Source organism: Falco cherrug, chromosome 9, assembly GCF_023634085.1.
Source record: "Falco cherrug isolate bFalChe1 chromosome 9, bFalChe1.pri, whole genome shotgun sequence".
NCBI lineage: Eukaryota > Metazoa > Chordata > Aves > Falconiformes > Falconidae > Falco > Falco cherrug.
The window spans coordinates 42,473,405-42,494,524 of record NC_073705.1 but is presented as its reverse complement, the minus strand read 5'-3'; the positions used below and the strand labels follow the sequence as shown (position 1 = coordinate 42,494,524).

Here is a 21,120-nt window from a genome sequence, read left to right as displayed (position 1 = left end):
GAAAAAAACAGCATTTCCCGAGTAGCAGAGGTTGGCAGAAACTAATCAATTTGTCAGTCAGAAGTTGGTACACTGTATTAATTACAATTTGGTTTGTGGTTTCTCCCAAATTTGCTTCGGGGACAGAGACCATTGGCAGGAGGGTGGAACGGTCACCTAATACAAGTAACCAGGCATGGCTTTCTAGAGCTGATCTGGAGATCTTGTCAGAGCACTGATGCCTTTTAAAAAAAAGCAACTTAAGCAGTTGTTATTGGCGCACATGTAGTTTAATTCAAGGAGTGCTTTCATTGTCTTGGTAGCACTTTTGCTGTAAAATGCTGCTAGAAAGTTAACTACTCTTCTACTCCTATTTGTAGTGCCTACTTCTGCTGGTGGGAGCCAGTAGTTCTGGAGAAGACTTACAAAAAGATAATTTTGGCTGCCACTGCTTCCTGAAGCTGTACTTGCCTAAACGCCTTTAGCTGGTGTATGTCAGAGCTACCAGCTAAGTAAGCCCCGAAAATCTCCTTCCCTCTGCCCTTGCCAGCTAAGCAAGTCCGGGGGGCTATTCCAGTAAATACTACTTTGTCTATTAAGTCTAAAGCTAGGGCTGGTCTCTGCCACAGATGCACAGAAAGCTGTGCTGTCAAACAAAGGAGAGCAGCACAAGATGGAAGTGAGCAGCAAAGGCTTTTTCTGTTTGTGGCCAAAAGTGTTCTTGTAAAACACAAGTCTGTCTTGTCTTCCACAACTTGGACTTGTTTTTTCAAAACATTCTCACAGCAGCTGAAGATATTGGGGCTCTAGTGACCTGTATCTGTAGGAAGAAAGCTCTCTAAAAGTGTTTTTTAATCATTGTTTGAAGTGGAATTTAGCAAGCCATTAAATAACTGAAGTGCACTTGTCGACATATTTCCTAGACCAGGACTGTGATGGTATCTGAAGTGTTAAGTGTTAGCGTCACTTCTTAATGTTGTTTGTTAATGGTATGTTATTTTAAAATCATTCATTTCATTTAAGAAGTCAGAAAATTCAAAACTGTCTATTAAAATCTGAAAGCTTATTTCAAATGTAATGATGAGATGGACTAGATTGTGCCCTCCATGCAGCACAAGTATGGCACTGCTGGCCCCCTCAGCCTCCCACAAAAGACTTGTTCTCTTGAGTGTTTGAGAACTTGAAAACTTACTGCTTTTTGAAGAAAGCTTTGGTTCATATTAAAACGTTAATTAATATTAGTTAATTTACTGAAATAATATGCCAGGGTACGTCAGTCAGATGTAAATTTGGGGAGCTTATCAATGTATTTCAAAGATGAGTGTTATTTTGGGAGTTGGGGTTAATACTCTCAAGATTTGTTTAAAAAGAAGTTGAGCTTAGGATTCAATGACCTATCAGACTTTTTCCTCAACACAGATTAACTCTTGCTCTTACCTCTGTTTATCTGATTTGAGGTAAACCTCAATGACTTAACTAAATTGCAGCTCATTGTAGTGAACACTGTAGATGGCTTCCACTTCTAGTGACTTATGCATAAATTTCATAACTCTGGAATGGTTCTTTTGCTCATTTCCCTGCAAAAGATGCTGGTTTTGTCTTGTTTGAACAAAATCTGTTTAGCTGTTAAATTATGAAAGAAATGGATAAATTTTGCCTTGTATGTGGCTGCTGTTACTGTTTTCAGAAGTGCTAGAATGCCTTTGCCTGCTTTGGTGATTAAGTAGTAAATGTTTCGCATGCATGTTGGAAACTTCCTTAAATATAGGTACTTAGAGGTAAACATAGATTAAAATGTGTGTAATTGTGGGTAGCATTCCAAAATTCATAAACTACTGGTAAGATTTAATTTTTCCTAACTGTAATTTCTCCTTAAAAAAGAAATCAAATTTTAAGAAGCAAGTAAAATAAGAGTAAACCAATAGAATTGGTACAAATGGTTATATCAAGAGGAGGGAGGGCAAAAGAAGGAAATAGCTGGAGAAGAGCAAACTTAAAAGGAAACATAATATACTGCTTCACATAGTTCATCTTCAGATTGCTAGGCATTTTTTTCCTTTCTGGTGAAAGATATATCCTAAGTGTAACTCAGTAGATCAACTGCAGTTCTGAGGATTTTTTTTTTTTTATTATTCAGCGCATAATTGAGATGGTAATGACTAGATCCCCTTAATATACAAAAACTATTTTATATGAAAATAATCGGGCATACCTCTTAATGGATTAAATAGTGCTGCATCATGGACATGAAGTGACAAATTACTAATACATTGCAATGTTTTTAATGACATGAAGAACTGCTTTAGGTACAGAGACCTTAAATGTCAGTGTCTTAAAAAACACCACACAGTCGTCTTGCTTTTTATAGGTATCATGAGAGCTTACAAATAAGTTATCACAAAACATATTTTATGTGCTAAAAATCTATAATTAAAGACTATATCTTAATAGTATGGTTTTAGCAACTAAAACCACTGATTATTAACAAAAGATGTTTCTAAAGTGCCATTTGCTCCAACTTCACTATTTTCTATACTGTTTTGTATGGGTTTGTTTTTTCTGTGAACCTGGTTTAGGATGCTCTTGTTCCTTACTTAGTCTGTGCTTGTTGGAGTCCATCTGTTGTGCCGTACAGTTGTTGGTGGGGCCAAGCTGTAAATCAGGTCACCAGAATGATTCAGATTAAAAATAAACCTACAATAAAAAGCATAGAATTTGCTTTGTCAGCATTGTGTTTAAATGTCTTGCAGAGCATCGCTGCTATTATGTAAGTCGTCTCTTGTTTTTATTCAGTTCAGAAATCGTGTATTTGCAGCTGGAACAAGATCTGCCTATTCTCAAAACTGCAACTTCAGCCTCACGTCAGTCATGTTCTCATTTCCAATTATCTCCTGTAGAAATAGTGTGGTGGGACTCCTCATTTCCCAAAAGTTTCACAGCTATTCCTGAGTTAATGGAAAACTTGTCAAACAACATGCACGTATCGAGTGTCCACTGTCAAAAGAGTTGTGTTTTTCTGCTAGTATCTGTAGCTTGTAAATCTGAAAAACTGAAACCCTCCCTAATTGTTTTCTCTGCTTCCAGAAGACCTTGTTCTGGTGAAACATGCAGAAGTTTTCTCTTACAGGTGCTTGCGGCTTTGGAGGGCAAGGAGGGCTTTTGTTTTCTTCCCAGACTTGTGGAACTGTGGAGTCTGTAATTGCTCTGCAGCAAGATGACTGCTTGACAGGCCTCTTTCGCTGTCTCTGCTCTGACTATACTTGAGTTAAATAACACGAAGTTGTGAAGTGTATTAGATGAAACTTCCTACTGTACACTTTCTCCATGGTATTTAAGTGTTGCTATTGATATATTGAGCAGCTTATTTCAAATGTAGTGGCATTGCATCCTCTCGGGTAGAAAAAGTAATGTTATGCTTCTAGCCCGTATCTGGTCAGTTGCATTTGTTCCTAGGCTGCGCTAGACGAGTTTAATGTTAACTGAAGGGTTTGGAATTGCTTGTGCAATTAGAAGAGTGGGAAGAACTAAGTACCTGAAACAGTTTTGAAGCCAAGGTGATGGCATGAGCTGGAGGTTTGTTTTGTATGTGAGAAATAAAGAAAAAACTTGATGACAATGAGTTTCTTCAGTAATCCAGTACCGTTCAGGGAACTTTTCTGCACTTGGAGTTCTATTTGGAGGCATCCCATTCTCCAGGCAAAAAGAAACTGTCTGCATAATGATCTTGAGCTATTGTGTGTTGAATAGGTTGCTAGGTCTCGGGTTGCGACCCAGCTAAGCGGCAACGTAAGCTATATGCAAACAGTTCTATCCCTTTAAATGCAATAATTTACATAAACTAAATTTACAGTTAAGGTTTTAAATGCATGTGGGAGATAATCCAGGCCCTGATCCAGGTCTTGCTCTTGACATCACTGAATTACATTATTGCTTCTCGTAGGTTTCCAGGCTGTCTTCTACAAAGATGTTTTGTTCTGCCACTGTGATGTTGTTGGCACTGTTTTGGAAAAGTGTTGTGAAGGCTCTATAGTCTGTTTACAGCCTGCATGTATTTGGTTATTATTCACTCTTCCTTTTGTTAGGGTTTCCTTTTTATGTAAATAGAAATGTCCCAGTTTGACCAGTACAGCCCTAGAGTACAAGGAGCATTTTGGTGTGCTGGCACATGTACTTCAGGTGATACCGGTTTTCCCTGCCTATGCTCCCTGAAGCTGAGTCCTGGGACCCCCGCCGTGCTCAGCCCTGTGCGCTGGGTCGGTTGACTCTGCAAGAGGTGTGTGATGGCGGTGAGGAAGAGGGTGGTGTTCTCCGCTGCCTTTTCTTCACCGAAGAGGATTGGTGTGAAGAATGCTCTCTGATAGCATTTCTCCTCACCAAGTCAAGATGTTCACCTTTCAGCCTGTGATTTCCTAGGCTCAGGGGGTGAAGTACTCTTAGTTTTTCCCTGCTTGACAAGTGCTTCTTTGCCCACAGTTGCCAAGCCCTACTAGTAGCCATGATCAGTGCCACAATTAAGCTTCAAGTCATCTTTCTTGAATGTCGTTGTGAAGTGTTGAAATGTGCTCGTGCCTCTCGTTTGTACAATGGCCTCATTTCTGGTGGGACTATCTAGGGGTGCCCTTTGTTTTTCAGCTGCTCTGAACGTAGTAGCTCATGAACATCGGCTGGTGGAAAGTACATGTTGCAAAATTTCATGGGGTAACAAGCAATTGAGAAAGGAATACTTAACAGCACTAGGAAGTATTTAGATTTTTGTTGTAGTTACTCAGTCTTAGTAAACCGAATAGTGGTAGCTCTGTATTTCACTTCAATAGAAAAAATTGCAGGATAGAGGAAAACATATTCTTAATCTGATTCTGGCTTACTATAATGCTTATTCTTGTTTTGGTTCTAATTTTTATTGTTGATACATTAAATCTTGTGCCCTCCTAGCTTTCTTTTGATCCTCTTATGGGTAGAATTACACAGCAAAGTATGCAGTATGAATAAATCATTAGACTTACACGACCATATTTACTTTGTAACTAAAATATGCATCAGTATATTATAGCTCTGGTATGCAAATACAAACATCTGCTTGGTCTCCATCCTTCACAAATGACTTGTAAAAGGCAGTTTCGGATATTACTCAGTTGTTGACAAATGTTTATTGCATGAGAAAAGATTGCCTGGAATTTTGGTTTCACAGTAGTATGTACTCACTAATAATTTCTGTATGTAAACCTGTACTATGTACATAGTAACCATATCCCACCTTTCTTTTACAGCTGCTGCAGAAGGCAAAGGGAAAAGTGGGGAAGACTTTTTTCAGAAGGTAAGAAAGATATTTTAATTGTGTAATATCAGTTGACTAGAGGAAAAATTATGCCCACTGCTCATGAGATCAATTTGATCCACTGTATTGATCAAAGTTTTGGAAGTGTTTGTCATTAGTGTGTCTGCTAACCCATCAGCTGCGCATGGAATGCAATGAGAAGTATGTTCTTTGGTGTATGCTACTGTCATTCATGCACAACAACTTAATTATCCTTTAACTGTAAATGTCAAAGTATACATTATGAAAGTTTATTTTGCTTAATGGCAGGGGCTTCCCCCAAAAGATCACGTGAGGTGGTCTTAAGATTTTTAGGTCTACAGAAAAATGCTACATTCTGTTACTGAAAAACTTACACCAAACTTTTTGTGCTATCATTGCAAGCATAACTATTTGGTTGAGAAATGCAAAGGCCTTTTAAGAAGTAAATACATCATCCACAGAGTGATTCAATAAAGTTTGTGGTTAGACAGAAGCACGGAAGGACTGGAAAATAGTCCTGCAGCAACTAAACTACAAAGAGAAACATGGTCAACAGTAATGGCTTTGAAATTACTTTTGCAAAGGAACATGGTTTTGGGGTTTGGTTTTTTGTTTTTGGTGTTCTGGTTTTTCTCAATAGTAGTGCATAAAATATTATTTATGACTTATGTTAATGAAGCTCTGGATACAAATAAAAATGACAAGCTGTGTTGTCTGTTGTGCTGTTGAGAAGATAGTGTAAATTTTCATGCTGTATACTGTAATACCTTGAAACTCCTTTTTGACTGGTTGTCCAATAAAAAAGTAGTTTGCTGGATTTTCCATGTTTTCTACATATTTATAAGTGGTACTTCAAAAAAGGTCTCTTTTTTTAGATGTGAAAGAATACTTTATCCTGCATGTAGTTGTCCAATGCTTCGATGAAGGCTGGTGGGGAGGAGTATGTATACCATCAAAATTTACATTTTGGGAAGTATTTATAGGAGTCTTCAGATTGTTGCTCTTGACTGTCAATTGAGTTACTTTTTGAATGTGGTGTTTGTGCTTAACTGTCTAATACTAGTGTGCATAGAGGAGAGTGTGCCAATAATTCTTCCTTAGGCTTTTATCAAAATGCATAGGGGTTTTCTACTTAGTGAAACAAGGCTAAGCCATAGTACTGTATACTTTATTCTACACATCGTTCGTTTTATGACAGTGTTTTCTCACATTTGTTTAAATATGCTCATAATTCTAGAAGGTGTGGACAAAATATTTCCCTATGGCATTGAGCAGTTTATATATTTGACATGTGTATTTGGATACTTGACTGTTTACTGTAGATATTATGTACCTTACAATTATGTAGTTGTTACTGTAATAACAAAAAATAGTGTTTTAGATTGAATAGGAAAGCAAAATGTACTAAACTTCAAGTATGTGAATGAGGGTACGCTACTTACCCATATTAATAATAGATGTAGTGGCTATTTTGACATTAATATATTGTCATATACCTGCCTAATTATATTATATAGACACAGTGTGGATGTTGTCATAGGTTAAAGCTGCTTCATTCTGACTGGCATTCTTCTTTGTCTCATCAACTCTATAGTTCAGGTTACTAAGTTTCTAAGTACATACACACAATACTACAGCTAATAAAAACAGATGGAAACTATCTTCTTCGTGAGTTTTCTTTTGTTCAAAAAAAATCTTTGGCTAGTTGCTCACAGCTTACTCACCGTCTCTGTCTGTGCAATTTCCTTTAATCAGAGTTAAGCTTTTTCCTTTCCCATGTGAAATGAATAAGGCACAGTTTCTGGAGGTAAAGTGAAGACTCTTTTCATGTGTTTCAGGTTGTGTAGCAAGGAAGAAAGTGATTTGTAGCATTAGAAACACATTGCAAACTAAAGGGGCAAGATACTATGAGAAATTTAATATGAATTCGAAGCTATAGTAAATGTGTGGGAGTTTTTAAGTAGTTTTGAAAATGAGATTTTCTTTAGGGCGTTATTGGCAGGCAACTGGAATGGGGAGGGGAAAAGCGTCATTTAAGAGGTACATCAAGAACGGGTGTAACTTGTGTAAATAATGCCACGTACAGCATTTTTTGACAAGCTCTACCCTCCGTGTACTGAAGTTACTGTTTGGTGTGGCGGGGGTGAGGTGGAAGCAGTTTCCATATGAGCGCTGAAGTGATGGCAGCAACAAGGCAAAAGTTCAAGAAGGTGATTCCATGTGTTGAGACATGCAGACCGAGAGGGAGGGGAGAGGAGGCTGGTACTGGACAGAGTGAGACAATGCTGCCAACTTGCAGGCGACTCTTAAGTGGCTGCTGGATCTTGCTTGGTGGCTGGGCAAAGGGAGACAGCATTTGGGTTTTTTTATTAGTTTGCCCTCATACACTCGCAGAGCTGGGCTAAAAGTCAGGGACGCGGCCTGGATTGTTGTTATATATAGTATGCCCTAATGAATCTGTCATGTTTTCAAAGAAAATTAAGTTAATGCAAGGTTTTGGTCTTAAGTAGTCTTTTACTGGTCTTGAAATGTGTGAGCAAGTAGTATTACTTTCTTGGATTTTCAAAATCAAGCAGACTCTTAGTGGATGTGAACTGCTTATATAAGCTTTTAAATTTTGAAGTTTAATAATAACAATTTAAATGTCAAAATGCGTTATTTCACTGACCATTTTAGCAGGACTAAGTGCATGTGCTGCAATTGCCAGTAAGTTACAGAATAAGCCCCAGTTTTTGCCTGCAAGGGACAAATTAAGCTAATATTTCTGCCCTGTCACAGTGGGGAAGCCCCTTCCTCTCCTGAAATAAAATGAAAAGTGGATAAAAGTTTTTTGGTAGCATCACTTCAAAAAATCTGAAGACTATAGCATACTTTCTTCTAGTATTTCTAAGTTTAAATACTGCTTCAAAGGAGGGGGGGGACCTAACACGGTCTAATGTGGATTTTTCAAAACCACTGGGAGCTGCTAATGACTTAGCAAGGAGTAAGTAAATAAGGTGATAGTTTTCTCTCTAGAGCTCTCTAATGTCCAGTTCAGTGACAGATAATCTTAAATACACATGGATAGGTTTGCTGTTGTGTGATGCTACTTCTGTGAAAGATCCTTGTGGGCCTTGCTCTATATATTATTGACCTAATTTATTCTGTGAATAATACATAATATTAAATGATTACTTGTTCTTTACCGAAAGCCCTTTGTCGGTTGATGGTGGAATTTTTCCATTGAGTTCCATAACATCTGGTTCATGCCTCATAGGCAAGCAAGGCCCTTCCCAGGGAAAGCCAGGACATTGTTCCAAGGACCATGTAATTGATGTAGCACTATAGATCTGCATGGTACTGTTAAATCAAATGTAAGAAGTTGACGGGTCTCTTCGCTGAAGAGTTCATAATACAAAACAGATCAGGGTCAGCTGTGTGGACAGAGGGGAATTTAATGCATTGTTTCTGGTTGCTTTTAGTTCTTGCATCATCAAGTGGGTTTTTTGGGGTTTTTTGTCGTTAGGTTTTGGTTTTGTTTTGTTGTTTTTTTTTTCTTGAGCACTTGGAAATCTTAGTGCTGATAAACTTTCATTCTGAAACTTCTCAGGGCAAGAGTGTACATCTGGCCTTATCATGGCACTGTCAGCAGTATGGTGGGTGGTAGGTGAAGGTTGTGATTTTAGTAGAAGTTGGGTGGAGCTTTTGGGCTAACATGGGGACTGTATGTGCAGAAGGTAGTGTCTAGAAATGATGCACATGTGGTGCTCTGCCCAGATGCTTGACTCTAGGTCAGATGGAAGCTGCTCATTTCAGCGTAATTCAGTGCATATATGTGTTAGGCATGGGCTTCTGGAGTATTTCTGAAGGGGCTCCTCAGATCTTCTTTTCCTGGCTTTCAAGAGTTTGTTTGTAGAACTTGGTTTTGTGGAAAGCACAGTATACTACCAGCCAGCAGTAACTTGGTTTTATTGCTGCTGAATGTCTGAGATTATTTAGGTTTTGTGGGGTGTTTGGTTTTGTTTGATGTGTTTGGTGTGGGGTTTTTTTGTGTTGTTTGTTTTTTGTTTTTTTTTAATCAAAGAGAAATGGTGTTAAGAATATACTCCTTTGCACAGCTGCAGACACTTAAGGGTTTTTCAGATATCACTGGATTTAGGCAAAATGTGTGTTTAAATGCTCGTGCTTCTATTGACTGTAGACTCGCTTATTCCCTGAAGGGGACGTAATCATGCTTGGAGGTATGAAGATGCAAATGCACTGATGTTGCATGTGTGTACCAGAATGTACATTACCTATTTGTTTAGGAGGCTCTGGCAGTAAGAAAGCTGCTTCAAGCTCTGTTTTTCTAAGATAGTAAAAGAGTTTGTTTTGCAGCATCCTGTGTTTTCACTTGTACCTTCGAAAAACGTTTGTTAGGTTGATCTGGCACAAACCTTCTAACTTTGGCAAAATTCTTGAGTGTGAATATATTGATACAGTGTTTACTTAAACGTGAATGCTTTTCTAAGAATACATAATATATACTGATGCACATAAATGTAACTGAAATTGTTATTTTTCTCCCTGCGGTAGGTCAGGCTGCAAGTTGGTCTGTCTTCCTTTTTAATCTCTGAACGTGGAACATGTCGGTAGAGCTTCAAATGTGAATTGCTTAGGGCGTTTTCAGGCATTAAAATATTAATCATTGACCTGAGACTAAGATGTCTCAGGCTGATTATTATCAGTGTTCAGCAGTAACTTCTGAAGGGCTTTCCATGTGTCCTCATCCATGACTTCTCTTGAACTGCCTATTTGTAATTATAGTCTCCCTAAGGCTATATTCCCATTTCTGATGGCAACCGCTCAGCTATTGGTTTCTTTCAGTGCTGTTTATCTTGCTGGTGAGACATAGTGAGTTCATGGCTATTATACAATATCATGGGTTTTGTCTCTGTTTCAACCACAGGAGCAGTTTTGAACTGCAGAAACTGGTTCCACAATGTCCACTTTCTCTGGCTAGAAATCCGTATCTGCGTTAGCGTTAAAATAACCTCTTCATGTAGAGTTTGGCTCTTAGCATGTGACAAGGATATATTAAGGCCACACATTTCCAGAGCTTGCTTAAAGCACCCGGCTGTGCTAGGCTGTGATGGGAATGCTGGCATGCGCTTCTAATTTACATTGAGCTTCCTCTCATGTAGCTTCCTGGGAAGAGGAAGTGACTGCTCAGAGAGAATGGTATGGATTAGAAAGTTGAAAGAATGTCAGTGGCAGTCAACATTTGCAAGAAATCTTGAGAGAGGTTTGTCTCCCGTTTGGCAAAACCACACCTAGTGGAAAGAAGGAGACTGTTTAGGTTGGATCGTTTTCTCTAAAAAGGTAAATTGAGAATGCTTACTTAACTTCTTGCTTAGTTCAGACAGAGCTAAGTGGTGGGAAGGCTTCATTCTTGTGGAAAACTGCATTAGTCACGTCTCTAGTATAGCAATCATGCTTGGGGGTTTTATTGTTTATTTCATCTTTAGTTTCTTCTATGTTGCTTCTGATATAATAGGGACAACCTTGAGGGTTTACCTGTACTATGAAAATGCTCTCTGATGGGCCTGATCCTTGAAGTGCCCACTGCAGTTGGAAGCCTTAAAACAGCACTGTCCTTGTTGAGTTCCTTGTGAATAATTCCCTTGGTCAGGAACAGTGGCAATTTTGATCATTTAGTATTATACATAGTGACTGTCTATATCACTGCTTGGAGCTTGTTCTGACTTCTAAGTGAATCGGAGTTTTAGTTGACGATGATGTTCCATTTTATTTTACCTTATTGCTATACTTAATGTTTTGTGCAATATCTCTTGTATTGTAAAGCAAAGGAGAAGGAGCAATTTTGTCACCACAGTCTTGATTGAGATGCCTAATCCTTTTCACTCTGAAAACTAAATGCTCTCTTAAAATAGGGGAGAGATTCTGGTCCTCAGAAATACTTGGTCTCTGTCCTTCCCCTCTAAAAACAAAAAATGAAGAGCTGAGTATGAGAATGATACAAATCAATAATATGCACTGGGTTCCTGATTTGTAGGGAAGAGACTTGCTGCTTCTGCTTGGAGAGAAGAGCTGCCTGCATATTGGTGTTTCTCACAATGTGCTGTGGGGGCTTCATTGTTAAGTAATAGGGTTTTTTAATTGGATAAATTTCCCCTTATTTATATTATTTGTGTAGAACTCCTTAATGCTGTACACACGGATGCATTTATAGCTTATATTTCGCATGCTTAGATAATCCCTTTACATTATTGACTATACTTTTAGTAATTTATTTTAAATAAAAATACTACAGGTGACTTCTGATTAACATTTCCATTGAGGTTGAACAAAATGTTCAAGTCAAGTAAAGCGGGGACTTTAATGTTTCTCTATAGGTAAGGGCATTTGATCCATAGTTTTCTTCTCACTTTACTTGCTGTACTTGTAAAGTAAAGAGTTCTGTAAACTCTGTAAAAAAGAAAAAAAAAACCCAAAAAACAAAAAAAACCCCACCGTTGCAGAAGGTTCACTTGGTGCCGTTTTTGGATGCAGGAACAATGCTGCAATACTTGCTTGCTTAACAAGACCCTTTTTTAAAGAATGATCTTTGCCAGTTCATTTCAGGTAAAGTGAAGGTTAAAAAAAAAGTCATGTGTGTGCATGCATGTGTTCTTTTCCCTTCTAAGCTAAAAATGCCTTATTTATATTGTTTCCATTTCCAAAGCCATATCCACATAGATGGCTTTTCCCAACTCTCTTTACCGATTCAGAGCTTTTATTTATAGCTTGACAGTTTGAGTTGTAAAGCTGGTATTGTTTACACTGCTGCCTTTATTGCCTTTACATATAATCTGTTAATTAGTTTTTGAAGTATTATCAGATGATACTCATTGATCAAAAGTACAAATAAATGAATACATTGCCTATAATGTTAATTTTGTCCTCTAATTTTAGCTTCAATACCACTTCATCCTGCACATGCTTACCTTATTTCTTGATAAAGTCAGTAGGAATAGCTGTGACTACCTAGTGATTATGGTAAATTTGTTTAGAGTTAATCTGGGCTAGGATATAGCCCTTGACAACAAACAGCCTACTTGCTGCTTTGCAGAAGTCTCTAAGCCTGTACATGCAGACCACAAAATTACTGGTCATGAGAAGCTGGAGGAAAGCATGTTAGTATTTTGCTTAGCCTAACGTGAAGCTGTGTAGAAGTATGTGAATGGGAAACAGGCATGTTTTTCTTCTGTTGCCTCCTTGTACCTGAATCTAGATTAGTTGGAAAATTCAAACACTTTAATTTTGTCATTTAACAGTTAAAATAAAAATCAGTTTAACAAAGATGGACAAATTAGTATGCAAGGATCAAATTCCCACAATATTGAAACAAATTACTTGCAGCAGAAGAATGAAAAAACTATGTATGGCAGTACTGAACCTTATCCATACTGGGTATCCCATATGGTAGTCTCTAAAATAATGTGAATGTTATCCTTTTCAAAGACAAAGTTAGGGGAGAAGGGCTAGCCAAGTCACATAGAGATACTCTTTTTTTTTTTTTTTTTTTTTTTTTTTTTTCCAAAATGTGTTTGGGGGTTCTGACAGTTGGAATATAAAATAGGAAAGTCAGGTACCCCTACCGTCCAAGACACATGCACTGGTGCCCTTGCACTTGGGAAGGCACTTGTTTCATAATGCTCCTTCTTGTGCACAAACTTGCACATCTGGAGCGCAATCCTTGTCGTCCCTGTGCATTGTTTTGTTGTGTATTTTTAAGTAGTTTACACTTAATGTACACTATTGGTATCGGCACTCTTAAGAAAAAAAAATAAAGGTTTTTCTGCGTTGTCTCACTGTGCTGCCACTCTGCATGGGAGATAGCTTTTTCTGCCACACAGAAGCACAAACTGTGAACTCGAAATGGTGTGTTGGTCTGGAACGTGTGGGTGCCTCGTGGCTATCTGCTGCTGCTTGTGCTCAGAAACAGGACCAGGTTTTGTCATCTCCTCTTTTTTAACTTCTTACATGCTTTATATTTTCTCACCAGCAGTGAAACTGTGCCATTGTCATGTTCTGGGTCCAGCATCTCAAGTGCTTACTCCAGCCTCACCAGTTTCAGAGGATGAATTCACGCTGTCAGTTCCTGAGTAACTTTACACAATTCATTTCTGTGTCTTGTTCTTCCTTCCCATCCTTATTCTTCCCCTGCTTTCCCCTCCCCCAACCCCCAGAAAACAACAAACCATTAAATATAATACTCCTGGTTCCAGCTACACCCATAGCACTGTTCTTGCTGCCAAAACTCATGTTCAGGGATCAGTCATGAGCTCAGATACTGCTGCTTCACTGCTGCTGCATTGGAAGCAGAAGAAATAAGTATCAGCCCATATAGAATGTTTGGCTATTCCAACTCTTCAGTCTTCCCTGCTTTATATAGATTTTTTTTTTATTTTTGTGCAAATGATATTCCATGTTTCAAATAAAATTATAAGAGCAAACTTGTTTATTTTGCTCTAAATGCGTAGATACTGTTCTAATACTACTTCTCTGAAAGCAGAAGATGCAAGATAACATCTTGCGTCTGTGAAACAACATTCAGAGATGGGCAAAAATTTTGTATATTTGTTTTTACTGGGCATCGTGAGGTCTGATTTTTAAATTATCACATCACCATTTGGTTAATACTGAATTAGACTGTACATGTAATGGTTTTGTTTTCTAAAATAATATGCTTATTTGGGTGTTAAAATTTTTTAACAAGTAAAATCTGCAATGCTCAATTTTTGGCACTTTTTTGTGAGTTAATGAATTGGATAACTAGTCCGTTTGCCCTAGTACTCTTGCCTTGTTAACTACATGCAGATTTTGCATCAAAACTGCAACTGTGTTCATGCTGAACTTAATTTGTGTGTCTGTCTTCTTAAAAAGAAATTATTTCTTTTTGTCAATTAAAATAAAATTGATGATCATCTGGAACTCCAGACTTCTAAATGTTCTGTGCATAACCCCAGCTCTCATTATGGTTCTTAAAGCTCCGTTCTTCAATGCAAGCTTATACTTTTTCTTATTCAGTTCGCTTTAGAAATACTTGAGTTGCCTGTTTACTTTTTGTGGCTACTTTGAGCTAAAGCAGTTGGAGCCCTTGGTGTATGAAAACTGGATACTTAAGCAGAAACTTTTGGTATCAAACGCAGCTTCTGTGCGTTTGTAAATGATGGTGGGTAAGGACATGTATCTGTCTTAAAATGAGTGTTTGTGTCTACTAACAAGACATTTCACATGTAGCTGAGATTAAGACAGTGCTTCATGTCAGTTTTCCCCTCTTTCCCCATTTGCTTTTTCCTCTGACTTGTTATGTTAGCATTGCTTCAAACTACTTTCAATTTTAAACTTCATATTGCTTGGGAAATCACATCTTATTTGGTCATACCTTTTTGTCTTGCTGGAAAACTACTTCATACAAAGAAATGGTCTCTGAGATCTGTAAGTGTGGGGTTGAGAATGCCATGAAGAGTGAATCTAAAGGTAATTCAGAATATAGTTTGGGCCCCATCTTGATTGTATGGTTTGTGGTATCTTTTTTTTTTTGTCTGTACACAGAGGCAGTTTCTGAGGGAAAACCAAGATTCGACAGGTATAACTATATTTGCCTATAGCGTTGTCTTTTGCTCTGTCACTTAACCCGCTGAAGAAAGAACCTTCCCCCAGTGCACCAGAGGGAACTGGTTCACTTTTAGAAGTGCTGATTAATTTAGAAGAATCACTGCTGTGTTCTCTTTGCTGCTTCTCATCCACCTCTGTGTTCTATGCTGCCTCAGAGAGAATAGTTCTTATTTTCGTGGATATGATCACCTGTAGCTATTAAGTTTAATTTCCTTTCGTATAATTTACCCAACCAGTCTGCTAAAATACCACATGCAGCATGTCCTGCTTTCAGCATTTGTCACCCGGCTCATGAACAGGATTTGCAGTCTGCTTACAAGAAGTGGAGCATTGTCCCTGAAATATTCCAAGTAGCAAAGGAGTTAGTGCTCTCTGAGGATTTGTGTTCTTTGATAGTTGAAAATAAGGTACTCTTGCAGTACTCAAAGGTTTAGATGTGTGTAGTGCCATTGATGATGTTGATTTAAACCTAAATGTTGCTGTTTGTTTTTAACCTGCACAGAGGAAAACCTAGGAAAAAATCTTTGAAGATAAACTCAGCTGTTCAAAACATGACACAGACAGATAAATAAAAACCACCGGTGGGCATACAGTTTCATTTCTTTCTAGGATTTTTACTAGTGTGAAAAAATCTGTGTATCTACCAAATATGTTGTTGTGTATTTAAAAAAAAAAAAGTTCTTGAATATAGATTAAGATAAACATGTACCTGTTCTATAAATAGAATTTAAATGTGTTTACAAGATTTTTAACATCTATGCTTATTCATTATTTAAGTACTCTACAAGTTAAAATACTGTGTATATCTTCTGTTGTATTAAGGAAGGTTAAACTGAGGATGCTAATTCCTTGCATAAAGCCTCGCATAACAAACTGGCTTTTTTTAACAGTTATGCTTGCAGCTTTGAGAGTGACTTTTGCCACTTCTGTTGGAATGAGCTCATTGCTGAGCTAAAGCTGAGAAAACCAATTGCAGAAACTTACTGGCATATGCAGGTTCCCCTCTTAGCTTTTATTTTTCCTTTCACTGTGAATAAGGACTGAAGCAGAAATGGCCAAGATGTGTGAATCCCCAAGGTGGGAAGATCAGAAATAGACACCTTATCGCTGCCTATAAAGAATACTACTGTCATTTAATGTGCTTGTTTGAAATGAAGAAAGGTCTGTTTGATATGTTGTTCTTTTTCATCTACTCTGTGTAAAAATACTTCCTTTGACTTCTGAAATGCTTGTGGGCTTCTGGGGAGTTTGGGTTGGTTGGTTTTTTGCATTCAGGGCATTCCAGTTTCCATCCAAAATCAGCTAAACAAAAATTACAACGTAAGGAAAAAATAATTTCTTACTGTCTTAATGTAAAAACTCCCCAAAGTGCTTAAACTATAAATTTTTCAAGCTGGAATACAAGGAAGCCAAAAGCTTTTCTTCCAGCTGCCTTAGAGCTAGATGTTTTTCTTCTGAAGGCCCAGTGATTTGTAACTAGAGCCAATTCTTTCAGGGTCACGGCACAGTCTTATTTGTGTTGTTGGTATCTTCCACTATCTTGTGTCATCTTCTGTATGTTCTCCGCTGAGAATAGCTTACATATTTTTGGCTGTGTAAACACTACTGTTTCTCGTGGGGAAAGGGCAAGGAGGGGAGATGTAGGTAGATGATTTCTTAGGGTTTTCCGCATTTTGAGAAGAAGCAAGAGATCATTGACTACAGGATTAAATCTTGCTGCCAAATATGCTTGCTCTCTTTGGTCAGTTGAACCCTCAAGGCGAGGAGAGTTACGGATTAGTATAAACCCTATTTCTTTATATGAATAGGGAAGCCGAAGCAGAGGTGCTATTCCGCAAAGATCTCAGTGGAAATGCAGCCTAGGGATGATTGAATCTAAGTGTTATGTAACTGAAGTATTTACACAATTAAAATACATGTATTATACGTCTATTACTTGTAAATTGAGTTCTGTTTTGCTCTTTTGAGAGCGGTACTGCTGTTTTCAGGGTATGTGGCACGACACTGAGTATTCACTAAGAAAACTATTCCACTACAACATGCAGTTGAGGTTTTTATGGAATGATTCCAAATTTGTTTCAGGAAGAAAAATAAAATCCTGGCACTGAAAACTGCCTGGCTTAGAATGGTAAAACAGAACTAAAAGTTGATGCAGCAGTCATCTACGCTCTGCAGAGTTTTACTGTCACAGTTTTCGACATCTTTACCTTCAAGTTCAAAAGCTGTAGTAAAAACTCAGTTTCTTGTTTTCTAGAGCTTTGTAACACTCCTGCTACTACAATACATAAATAATAAAATAAATACAATAAATAGTTTTAAAAGTAGGCAATATAGTTCAAACTTTTCTTAAGGGTTCCTATGAAAGCCCCAATTTCTCAAATAAAACCAGAAGTTACTTTTCATTACAAACCTTTTTAGGCAGTTAAAATTCTCAAATTGTTTTACAGGCAAGATAAATTATTTTCACTGGTTAAAAAAAAAAGTGCTACAGCAAAAACTGTTTTCCTTTTTTTTCCTACATAATATGTGGTTTTCAAAATTCTGGAAAAGATGATTATTGCAATCAGCTTGGAATTCATCATAAATTTTACTGCTTGGAGTTGAAAGCCAGCACATACTCTTAAGCATTTTTATACTTCAATAAATGCATTTCATTTAAATGCATCCAGACTTCTTTTTTTTTTTTTTTTTTTTTTTCTTTCCAAACTGCCTGAGACAGCAGATAAACTTTTCTTTGTAGTGACCAAACTGAGTTGTCTTTTTGGTCTAATGTGGTAATTTCTAGCATTGCATTCTCCAAAGAGCTTAAGGTTATTAGGTGGCCAAATCTCAGTGGCTGACAGTCAGACTACTTTCCCTTTGAAGATCTCATATGCATCTTTCTCTTAAGTCCCCAGTATGTGTGCATCTCTGAAGTTGTGGGCTTTCATTTTGTTTTGGTTTAGTATGAGAAATGGGGAGGATTTAATTTCTTTAAAGCAGAAGTCTTCAAATTTTATTCAGAGGGTAAAGGACTGATGGGATGCAATACTTGTCTTCAATGACACTCATTCACTCCTCCTGTCTCCCCTCTTGTGGTTCCTTTTAGGTCTTTAACTCAGTCCTGCTCCATTCTTTGTTTTAGCATCTCCCTTCCTCTTTTAGATAATGCCTTCCTGTTTTCTGTGTATTTCATCGCCTGTTGCAAAATTAAAAATAATCCTGGCCCAAATCCTTCTATCTCACAGAAGTGAATTCTTTGATAGAGCTTTTTTGACATCTTGGTTGGAAAATTGTGGAAAGTATGTGTATGTTGCCGATAGAATTTCACCCTCCTGGAAATGTCTTATTTCAGCTGTAACTTATTATCCAATAGTTGCTGAAACCAAAAATATAGTATAATGAAGTCTGGCTGACACTTTCAGTTCTTCCATGTGGTATACTAATCTGGAAGTTGTTGTGATGCCCTAGGGATTTGGATGTAGAAGATAAGAATTCAGAAGTGTTAGAGAAGTCTGCCTTAGTTCTGAATTATACTATCATGGAAAACTTACTGGTATCGTAGCTGTTTTCTCAATCCATTCATTTTCTTTTTGGAAGTGGCTTTGCTAATTATTTTGGGATTTTATATTTTTGATATTGCTTACGCTTGTTGCGGATGACTAGAAGGACTAAAACGTACTGCTTTGCTTAATACCCCCCTGACCCCCTTAGGGGAGTTAAGTTTTTTGGGTAGCGTCTGCTTTTTGTGTACTGCAATTATTTGTTTCAGCAATCAAAAGAGCACAATTATTTTTTTAGTCCTCCTGAGGAAATTGAACAAATACTCTAATATATACAGGAGGAACCAGACTTTGAGAGTTGCCATCTGAAGTACACCTCTCCTTATGCTTTCCTACCTCTCTCCTATTTACAGCGAACAAATTATTTTAGTTCTTCTGACTTACGGCTTCTTCTAGCTTACAGCCCAAGTTTAGAGTGAGCACTTGTTTACTTGTTACCATTACATGCATTAAATAATCTCCTCAATACTTACTACCCTCTGTATCTTTACAAAGACTCAATGTCTAAAATAGTTTGACCCAGCAGACAGAGGGTAGTGGTTACTCCTGCCGGCTCGGTTACTGCAAGGCTGCGTACGGAGTACTTGGTCCAGTTAAGTCTCCCTCAGCCTAAGAAAGATCCTGACAAGCAGGAGTGACTCCAGTGGATGATCACCAGTTTGATCAAGGGCCTGGAGCAGTTGATCTACAAACACAAGCTGAGAGCAGGGTTTGTTCAGCACGGAGGAGGTGAGGTCAAAGAGGAGTCTAGTAGTAGGCTTCAGCTACCCTATGGGTGATTAGAAAGTGGACTGAGTCAAGCTCCTCCTAAAAGTGCGTGGGTAATGATGACCAAAGGGTAAGCCAAGGATAACTCGACCAGATAAGAGAAAATAATTTCTCAGTAAAAGTGGCCACAAGAGGCTGTGGCATTGCCTTCCTTTGAGGTAATGAGAGCGTGAAGGGCAAGGGTCTGAGCAACCTGACCTAACTTTGCACTTGGCCTTGTTGTGAGCATGAGTTTGGACTTAAATGACTTCATTTCTTTCTTCCCTTTCTTCCCAATGTCTGTGATTGTAGGACCCCTTCTAATTGACGTTAGTCAAGCTGAGCAAACTGATTGCTATTAATCTCTTTCATAATAAGCTACTGAAATTCTCAAAGGAGTGAGGACCCTTTTGCTTGCCGCTGTACAAAATGTTGGCCATGTGTGAACAGAACTGGACAGTTCCAGGTGAAAATTCGTCAGGGCCTTCCATAATTAACATGTATTAAAAACTGCCTTGTCTGATGCAGCCTACCATGATATTTAATAGATGCATTTTCTTGGCATCCTACAACCATCTTGTCATGCACTAACGTGAGCATATCTTTCTCATCTCTTCAGGTCCTCATAATGATGAGATACTCTCTTCTTACTTATAATAATCAGATACTCTCATAGCTCAAATTTGAGAGGTATGATCTCGTCATACTTATTGATGAGATCTCAATGTAAGAGAAGATCTTTGTCTCGGTAGACGTGCCCACCATTTTTTAGAACTGAATTTCAATTCATATATAAGTATTTGATGTCATTCAGTTCTTTCTGTATTACTACTAAATGTCTTAGTGATGCACTATAACTCTGTGCCAGTATTAAATTTCAGTGTAATATGCCTATGGGTAGTGGATTTTTTTCACTAAAGCAAAAGGTGGCAACAGAATGAGAGTCTATTTGAGCCAAATGACTAGATGGATTTCAAAGTGTAAGTGTGTGTGTAGGGTTTTTCCCTGTTGGCTGGCTGGAGATTTACACATAGGTTGCACACTGTGTTGTAACAAATGCTGTCAAATCTCTACTCTGAACTGCTAAACCAGGAAGTAAAATTTTTAGTCTGGATAGGTTTACAATGAAAGATTCCTTTCAGGTAAAGGTGAGGGGGGAAAAAAACCAAAACCAAACAAAAACCAACAACCTGTGAAGGCAAAGCAATGTATCTTGACTTATGGAGACTCAAAAGGACTTGATTTCAATTTGACTGGCTTTACTTAGAAGCCATTTTAAGATAACTACAATAGAATAAAAATATTTCTTTAAAGCTTTGAAATTCCATCTGAGATGGACACAGAGCATGCCGTAGCTAGTCGTGGTCATTAGAACTTAGTAGAAACTGCTGAGCATCTTGGTTTGCTCTTTGGATTTCTCTTGAGTGATCAGAACTCAGCTCTACCTATCGTCAGACAAAAATTCTTCTCAAGAAAGCAAGAGAAGTAGTTAATGACTTGAGCTATTTATAAGTAATGGTAGTCAACAGAATTAAAAATGGTAAACGTCATCTCTTCCAAAAACGAACTTTTGACTTTGTAGGAGAAAAATAAAAGCTTAATTTTTCATAAATGCTTTTTTTTTTTTACAGATTATGGAAGAAACAAATACACAGATTGCTTGGCCATCAAAGTTGAAGATTGGAGCAAAATCGAAAAAAGGTATTTTGTTTTGTTACTTTTATGGGGTGGGATTGGAGTAGTAAAACCACAGAATAAGCAATCCTGTGTTTAGAGTCACTATACCAATATTGGACACACCTGAAATATTTTCACTTCAGTCTGCTGTTTTTATAAGAATTTCTTGTTGATGTTCTCTCAGCGATATATAGATACCAGACAGAGAAACCCATTTTAAGTAGCTTGCACTTCTAG

General features: G+C 37.8%; 1 protein-coding gene across 1 annotated transcript in view; it reads left to right on the top strand.

Annotated features, from left to right (window-relative positions):
- Window positions 1-21,120, top strand: part of BICC1 (BicC family RNA binding protein 1) — a 109,322-nt gene that overhangs the window by 32,241 nt on the left and 55,961 nt on the right. Inside the window, exons 2-3 of the mRNA XM_055720886.1 lie at window positions 5,247-5,293; window positions 20,838-20,907. Coding sequence (XP_055576861.1) covers window positions 5,247-5,293; window positions 20,838-20,907 — 117 coding nt within the window. The remainder of the gene's footprint in view (window positions 1-5,246; window positions 5,294-20,837; window positions 20,908-21,120) is intronic.